Source organism: Notothenia rossii (assembly GCF_949606895.1).
Source record: "Notothenia rossii genome assembly, chromosome: 5".
NCBI lineage: Eukaryota > Metazoa > Chordata > Actinopteri > Perciformes > Nototheniidae > Notothenia > Notothenia rossii.
In genome coordinates this window covers 53,333,704-53,341,814 of record NC_136903.1, presented here as the reverse complement: position 1 = coordinate 53,341,814, position 8,111 = coordinate 53,333,704, and the positions used below count along the sequence as shown (strand labels likewise).

Sequence of the window (8,111 nt, the reverse complement as noted above, 5' to 3'; positions counted from 1 at the left end):
TCAGTTTCTGATAAACACTGTTGTGTTTTCCATAGTTAACGCTGGCGTTGTCTGCTGCATATGCTGACATTTTTTTCACATCTAGTCCAGACATCTCCAGTTTAGATAGCAGCTGATTTGTTATAGCTTCCGACTTTTCGTTGCTATCACTGTAAAAATCCAACAGTGCATGTTGCACGCCCTCCTCAAAGTGAAAATATCTCAGTACAATGGGGAAACACTTGATCGTACCTTTGTTTGATGCATCACTTGCCACTGAATAATGCAGTTCATTTTCTTTTATGTAATCCACATGCGTCTGGACAGAGTAGGGTGCTAGGATATTTTCGCACAAAGCTTTGGCTTTTGTTTTTCCACAGGTCATCCCTTTTGCTATTGATGAGTCGTTGTAGATTGTGCGATCAACTTTTATTCCACAGTCTACACTCCTGTATGACTGGTGATGCTTGACGGCATGATAAACTCTACAAAGTTCTGCTGCGGAGATTTTGTCATCTTGAGGCGATGAAGCTTCACGGAAAAACGATAAAAGTGAAGAGGCACCTGCGCTTTGATCGTTGCTTTTGTGCTTATCTGTGTTAGCATGTCTGTCGACAGCACCTTTTCCTTTGCTACTTACGTCCACATCGCAACGACACAACGTGCAAAAAGCATGGAAGTCGTCCTTTCGGCTTTTTGTGAGGAATCCATGCTCTTTCGACCATTCAGGATTAAATGAAGTCTTTCGTTTCGGCATTTCTGCGGTTTAACCTGCCGCTAACTAGGCGGAGTTGGCTCATGAGCTAGTCTGCTAGCGCTAACGTCACTCTGTGCCACAGTGCCATGCCGTGAACGTGACGTCAAGAAGCACATGGCTAATTGTTTACGTTTATTAACCAATGAAATACAAGATATTTATTTGACATCACATTCAGCCAATAATTTGTAAGACCACAAGTCTTACAGGGATATATACTTACACATAACTTATTTTTTGTATTTCTTTGTATAATTGTCTATTTTTTTTTTATACCCTAAAAGTATAAAATGGGGATCACCTCAAAAGGAGGACAAATGAGCGTCCGGCTCAAGGCTGCGCCGGCAGACGGACACAGACATTGAAAACCGGACTGTCCGACCTAAAACCGGACGGATGGCCACCCTACTGTGTTAGCATGCTAGTGTTGTGCCTGTTAGCTAGATAAACACCACGGGTTAGTTGTTAGACTGCTTTGTGTTTGGTGTCACTTTTATTCACTTAAAACAGTCAGCTAGCTGAAATCTGATTATTAAGTCAGAATGGCTGAAGGGGGCTGTGAAAATGAAGAACAGTAAAGGCAGATATATGGACACAATATGAACCTGAAAATAAGCATAATATGTCGGCTTTAACTATAGAACTGCATAAGGGCACCAAGTAACTTTCCACAAGTCAAGTCCCTTCTTCTGCGTCATCTTCATCATCTGATCTGTTGTCACTTTGCCAGTCTTTTTCTTCTTCCATATCCTCGTCCTCCTCCTCCACCAGCCTAGGACTGGGTTCCAGAATTCCTCTGTAGACGCCTGCTATTGTCTGCTGTTTGAGTCTGAGGTCATGCAGATTTCTCCTTAGAAGGCACATAAGGCCCTTGTACCCCTCCTCTGTGATTCCATTCGGATAGCCTACAAGTTATATAGCAAACATATAAATTGTGAAAATGATTCAGAGAAAATGTATTTAGGTCAAGAAAGACTAGAATGCAGTCAGACTCAAATAAAAACAAACAGATGGATAAAATCTTCTTTAAAGTGTGTTTGCCTTTGCTGGTTTGAAAAACATTGGCTTATGTATTTTAAAGTGAATAAATCCATGTGGTTCACTTACTTCCTGTCTGTGTGATCAATGAAACTGGGGCCATCAGTGTCTGGACCTTTGATACAGAGTCCTTGAGGTACTGACAGTGCTGCATCATCTCCTTCACAAGGATCTACTTTTCTTCTGTCAGTCGTGACAGAAGCATTTTTTGGTCAAACAGCCCCTTCTTAGTGAGAATGTCCACACCGTTTGAGAATGAATATAAACATTTCACATTAATGAACACATTTTATTACTAAAGTTTTGTAGATTAGAAGTAAAATCTTTATACAGCACCTCTGTTGGGTTCCTGCCAAGGCCAGATCATGCTCTCTGCAGATTTGGTTGAGAGTTTCTCCACAACCGAGTTGGTGTCAATAGGGTCACCATCAGGTTGCTGGTTGTACTTGTGGATGTCCTCTAGCGACCTTTTCTTTTCTTGGGCAACCTTTTGGACGATCTTTTGACGCCTTTTGTTACGATCTGTAATGAGAGTAACACATAGATCACAAAAGAGCTGACGGGATTTTAATCAACACAACCAATCAATGTCCCAAAATGCTTACCATTTTGTCTGTAAAGGTAGTGCTTTTTCTGGCAAATGCTCACAAAGAGTGATTCTATTGAGATCTGCAAACAACCAGCATCTGCAGGACTGGCTGATGCACTTCCTAAATGAATAAGATAAAAAGAAGAAAACAAGTTTCAAACACAATCAAGGTCTGTTATTTGCACATCGCACACTAACAGGCACATTAACAGGCACACTAACAGGCAAAGGACAAAGTTTAATTTGGACAGCATTATTTAGTTTTTATGAACCGACTCCATCTATGTATACGTCAAAACAGCATTGTTCTTACCTTTACTGGCCCACTGTTTGACATCATCAACCCACAGTTCTAGCATGTCATCAGAGCAATTCAACTGGTCCTGCATTTTCTTCAGGCTCTCAGTTACAGCCTCTGTCTTTTCTGCTGCCTGCAATATAGCAAAACAGAATCAGGCCATTTTATAAAATAATTCAATGAAAATAAACCAAAAGTATGCATTTTAAGGAGGAAATTAACACAATAACATATTTAATGAATTTCGTAGCTCTAGTCCTGCACCACTGCAATGTCTATATGGGGGTGTAATTTTTATATATTGGGTTGACTTAAATGTCACATTTTACAGCTAGAGGACATGGCAATGTGGAGGCCATTCTCTTTGCGATGATTCCAGCCCATAGCATGGACTGTGAGCATGTCAGTTCTTGCTGTGAAGAAGAATACATCTCATTACAATGTTATAAAATATAAATGTGTACATTTACAGGAAGGCAGGGCCCAAACAAGTTCACAAACCTGACTTGGCCATGTATTTAGTTGTTAGGCCACATCTGGATAAGAAGCTGTTTACTTGTTCCACTTCTTCACCAAGAGTGGTGCCGGCACCCTCCTGGTTCCGTGCATTCCAAATAATCTAAAGCAGGGGTAGCCAACACGGTGCCCGCGGGCACTTAGTCGCCCGCAGGGGCAACGTGAGTCGCCCGCGGGGCATGTTCTAAAAATAGCTCGCCAAGCAAGTCCATGTATAAAATACACAAAACAAAAAAGGAAATGTAATTAAAAGAATCTACCCTATGCATAAACGAAACCTAAATCATAGCGAACTCTATCTACTTAATATAACTCTATATCTATCTAACACCCCTCCTCCCGCCACCCCCACAATGAATATCGACCAATCACGTTCTTGCTTGATTTGCGGGTCCAGAGTTGCAGTCGGGAAGAAAAGCAATGTGGCACCTCCCTGCTGATTTTCCTTCTGGCAGAATCTACATAACACATCAGCCCCATTGAACAGCCTAGTCGTGCCAGCCTACACAGCACATGAGGGGCAGAGATTTACTCTGTGTGTTGCAACTTGCATATATATTTATTGCACTTGACGCACACACACGCATGGCGTAATTTCCACTGGGTACAAGGGGGACATGTCCCCCGCTCTTTTCGAAATCCCGTTTGTGTCCCCCCACTTTACAAATATGTGTATTATTATTTTTTAACGCAAGCCGTCATCGCCACGGAGGAGCACACAGCCTCTGTGAGCTAGCGAGACAGAGGGAGAGAGAGAGCGAGCTAGGGAGGGAGGGGGGGAGGGAGAGAGAGAGAGCGAGCGAGAGAGCTGGGAGAGCACACCTTTATCTATTTAATATAGATAAATTAAGAAATCATTCCAATGTGTACTATAGGACAGTAAAAAAAACAAAAAACTGTTTAAAAAGGGAGTGATTAGTAAAATATGCATAAATAGAAAGAAAGAATGCTAACTAGGTAACATAAGATAAGAATAAACCAATTTAAATGATTTGTTATTGGTTGTGATCATATTCTAAAGATGATTGGATTATTGAAAAGTATAAAGCTCCCTTTAGTATGAGTGTTGAAAGCTGTATCCACAAATTCACCAGCATTTATGTATACACCAGAGTGCACCAGCATTTCACTTCAACATTTTAAAAAACATCTTCCTGGGGGAGCACGCCCCCGGACCCCCCTAGAGGAGCTGAGGCCCGTCCACCCCCAAATAAAGCAGGTTAAAATAATTAGATTGCAAACATGTTCTTTTAGTAAACACTGAAAACGGGTCCCACAGACCCAAACAGCACACAAAGGTTAAAGGTAAGCATATTAACGTTAAAATGTGCTAAATATATACACTGCAAAAAACTAAAAAAGAGGAGTAAAAGTAGCCCCCGACTTGTTTTATTTTTTTTAAGTAGCCCTCACCCTAAAAAAGGTTGGTGACCCCTGATCTAAAGCATGAGGGAATCAATGTTGATGCAAATCTCAAGGTCAACAACTCATAACTTAAAACATTCTCTTGGATCAGTTCAGACTCATGTGTAGTGGTCAGATTTACCATTAATTGTTGTTTAAGTAATTTGAATCCTCACCTCGCATTTGGTGTTGTGGGCTTTGGCATGCATCACAGACAAGCAATTTCTCATTTCCTTTAGGGGCTGAAGATGAGACAAGGCTTCTGACACTTTGTCAAGATATGGTACATACCGACACGTCACGTCCATAGCCAAAAATGAGGCACTCTGGAACTCTTTTTGGAGAAACATCGGATAGGCAAAGATTTCTCCTCTATACATATTTAAAGCTTTTTTTTTTTTTAAATAAAAAATAGTGAGTACAAAGCAGATTGAAGGTAAGGTTTCAGATTATCTACAAATATTTTAATTGAAAATGATCAAGACAACTACCAACCTTTGAGAAGAAATCCATGCCTACACACAGCAATTTCAACACCTTCTTCATCCAACTTGTTGGCTCGCTTAGAGGTCTCCCTTGCTGCTGTCCAGTGAGATTCCCCACACATTGCTTTTCCTGCAGTCTACCAAAGTAAATCGTTTTTAGAGAATCATTATCCGAAGTTATTTCAAAACACTGGATAGTGGGACCAACTGACGGTATTATCGAACATGTAAACTATTACACGCAAGTGTTTTGTGCTCGACTGCCAGATTCACCTGGATATGCAACTCCCTGGATAATAACAAACCTGTTTTTGGATAATTGGAAGGCTCCAAATGTGTAATATATTCTGGATTAGAATTGAGCTGTTTTTTCAATCCAGTTTTACAACAATAATGTTTGTGACAGTTTGACGCATTGCTAACCTCATCACCCTGTCATCTGGTCTCAACACTTCTATCCCATCTCCAAAGAAATATGAAGGCAACTGTGTTACCACTATTTTAACTTCTATTAGTTATTTAGAAAGGTGAGATACATTTTGCTCTGCTTAATTTAAAACTCACACTTTTGACAGCCCCTCGAACATCCTCCACAAAAGTGGAAACCTCAGAGTCTTGGGCTAAAAACACTCCGTCAAAGAAGCCTGGCTCTTCACTCCTATAAGAAAAGGAATTATAGATAACCACTCTAGTTACAAATTGAACAAAGTAATAATAATAATAATAATTATATTTAAAGCACATCTTTCAAAACAAGGTTATAAAGTCTAAGCTTGTCTAGACATTCCTGGAGCTGCCGTCTTCATAGCCTCAAAGGAATGGAACAGATCTTGGTGGAACAGGGTCTGTGCTTGCATGGTAGCTGGCCAGTATCCACTCCTAACCAAGTCATTGAATTCTGGACCCCATTTCTTAGTGCAATGTTTGCATGTTAGCTCTGGAACATTAAGATCGTAACGGCCTAAGAACACATAAAGAAAAAAACAATAACAATGAATTAGAGTAATGTATTAGTTAAAAAATACTTTAAAAAAAACAATTTCACCAAAACCTACCATTTATGCACACCAATATGATAGGTCTACCAACAGAGACTGCAACATCGAAAACTTCACAAGAACATATCCTTGAAGGAAAGGATGTTGGAAGCAAACGATCTGCAAGTCAAAGTACAATCAGGATGAGATTTAACAATGTTGTAAGCAAGCACTATGATAACAGAATGCAATTTGAGATTAAAATGAGTTTTTTTGTGTGGGGGGAAAAAAGGCTGATCAATTTTTAAAAAATGGGACACTAACCTTGTTTAGAAATGATGTATTTGCCATCCTGGAGTTTCACAGACTCTGTTGGAGGAATGTACTTGTAAAATCCATTACAGGTGGTTTGCCTACTGTGCAGAGTGTGTTTGGTATGAACCAAGATATCACACTCTGCACAAAACCACTCTGATGGCATACATTCCTCACAACGGATGACAGCTTCTTCCAGGAGACAGTGATTGCAGGTCATCTTGACGATATTCTTAGTTATTAATAAGTTGTCAACGTTCTGTGGCCTCGCCTGTTGCCAACACTGTTGAAACTCTTTTTGCCTTTGTGATATAATTATTTTAATGTCACCTTATATATTCGTGTGTGTTAAATTTGAAAGTACATTTTTACTCTTTAAATAATAGAGAGGCTTTTCATATATTCCTGAAACAATGTCCCACTACTTAGTAATAATAAATTAAAGCAAAAGTATTTTCTTCCACTTTGTATGTGTAATCAAAAGGGTGGTTTTATGACCTTTGACATCTGCTTTGCAGTTCCCAGCAAGGGAGGGGCCCTGAGTCTCTAGCTTCTTCTGCTAATTGCTAAAACCCGTATTGATTAGCCCAAAGGGAGATGTGCCTCAGATATAAGACAGTTGAAGCCTTGTAGAATTAATGATTTATCTCCTACAGACCCCAAAAGAGGCCTTGAGAATTGAGTCAAACAGTTACCGAGGCCATAGTCTTTAGTTCTCATTGATTTTCTGTATTCATTCCAGTAAAACGGACTTCGAGGTGAAAGGAAGTTCTAATAGGGCCTTAAGCTACCAGAACAATTAAACTTCTGTTAATCAACCAAAACTCATGTCTTTCAGGGGACAGGACATTCGGACCTATAACAAGGGTCACTTCATAGAGAATATGTGTGTGTATTCCTTACTGTGATCATATGTCCTGTATAATCATTTATCAACTATTCCTGTATTGGTGTTTTATTTGATTCCTCTGTTTTTATTCTTTCATGTGTGGGTACTAAATGGCTAAAAACATTGTGGAGAAATTAGCTTAAACATGTTTTATTACTCTATATGAAATGGAAGCAGCTTTTATGACAGGGATGAGAGAGCTGGGGGAGGGGACATTCTTACTGAGATTTGCAGCATGTCAAATGATCAGGGAAATCTACTTGTTTTCAATAGATGTGTGTGGTTAATTACTTTGTATTAATAATAACAGTATGTGTAAAGGAAGCTGGAAATATACAATGTGAAACCTTTTATTTGAAATAAAGATTCTGCAGGGAATATTCTTAAAGAACAATAGCTCAAGTGTCTGGAAGAGCTGCAGGCTAAATGAGTGTGCGGTACTTTTCTACTACTTGAGATCAGAGCTGATGTTTTCCTCTTGTTATTATTGTTTGCGGTTAAGGTAACTCACATGTGTTATTTGTATAATCCAACTATAAAAAACGATATCTTAAACCTATCTTTATAAACTGCCAAAAGTATGTGAAACTTGCAAGGAGGGGTTTGTTATCTCGAATGTAAGGGTCGCCTCTGGCTCGCGCTGATTGGCTGTCTTTTCTAAGTGGAGGACCCCTCGGGGGGGGGGGGGGGGGGGGCAGCCGCTTAGCTCTTCCTGGGTATAAGCCTGTGTTTTCTTTAGACCATACTCTTCTTTTCTTCAAACTGACCAGATCCGTAGGATTGGAGGAAGAGCAGGAAGTACTTCCTTTGTATTTGTATTGTTACTTTTTATCATTAAAACAAGATTATTGTTTAACTTGCATT

At 39.7% G+C, this 8,111-nt stretch overlaps 1 protein-coding gene and 1 long non-coding RNA gene across 4 annotated transcripts; both read right to left on the bottom strand.

Moving 5' to 3' along the window:
* Positions 1-481: 481 nt before the first annotated feature.
* On the bottom strand, positions 482-5,752 carry LOC307041096 (uncharacterized protein). 3 transcript variants are annotated; one of them, XM_079684430.1, is made up of 9 exons: positions 5,631-5,752; positions 5,077-5,203; positions 4,758-4,969; positions 3,163-3,280; positions 2,677-2,794; positions 2,380-2,484; positions 2,111-2,296; positions 1,844-2,000; positions 482-1,641 (listed from the first exon to the last, which is right to left on the bottom strand). In XM_079684430.1, the coding sequence occupies exons 5-8, from the start codon at positions 2,750-2,752 to the stop codon at positions 1,987-1,989; spliced, it is 381 nt and encodes a 126-aa protein (XP_079540556.1). In that variant the 5' UTR covers positions 2,753-2,794; positions 3,163-3,280; positions 4,758-4,969; positions 5,077-5,203; positions 5,631-5,752; the 3' UTR covers positions 482-1,641; positions 1,844-1,986. The 3 variants fall into 3 exon arrangements, with proteins under 3 accessions (XP_079540556.1, XP_079540558.1, XP_079540557.1); XM_079684432.1 differs by having other exon boundaries at positions 1,844-1,997; XM_079684431.1 differs by lacking the exons at positions 4,758-4,969; positions 5,077-5,203; positions 5,631-5,752 and having other exon boundaries at positions 3,163-4,027.
* A 91-nt stretch (positions 5,753-5,843) lies between these two features.
* On the bottom strand, positions 5,844-6,659 carry LOC307040737. The gene is made up of 3 exons (XR_013808585.1): positions 6,368-6,659; positions 6,122-6,223; positions 5,844-6,027 (listed from the first exon to the last, which is right to left on the bottom strand). It is a non-coding gene; the product is annotated as an uncharacterized lncRNA (long non-coding RNA).
* Between the last annotated feature and the right edge of the window lie 1,452 nt (positions 6,660-8,111).

Excerpts from the sequence above, each read along its gene's own strand:
- LOC307041096 (XM_079684430.1), bottom strand. The coding sequence starts at position 2,752 with ATGCAGGACCAGTTGAATTGCTCTGATGACATGCTAGAACTGTGGGTT. Across the intron at positions 2,485-2,676 it reads CAAACAGTGGGCCAGTAAAG|GAAGTGCATCAGCCAGTCCT; the intron begins GTAAGAACAATG and ends TTATTCATTTAG. Across the intron at positions 2,297-2,379 it reads CTACCTTTACAGACAAAATG|ATCGTAACAAAAGGCGTCAA; the intron begins GTAAGCATTTTG and ends CTCTCATTACAG.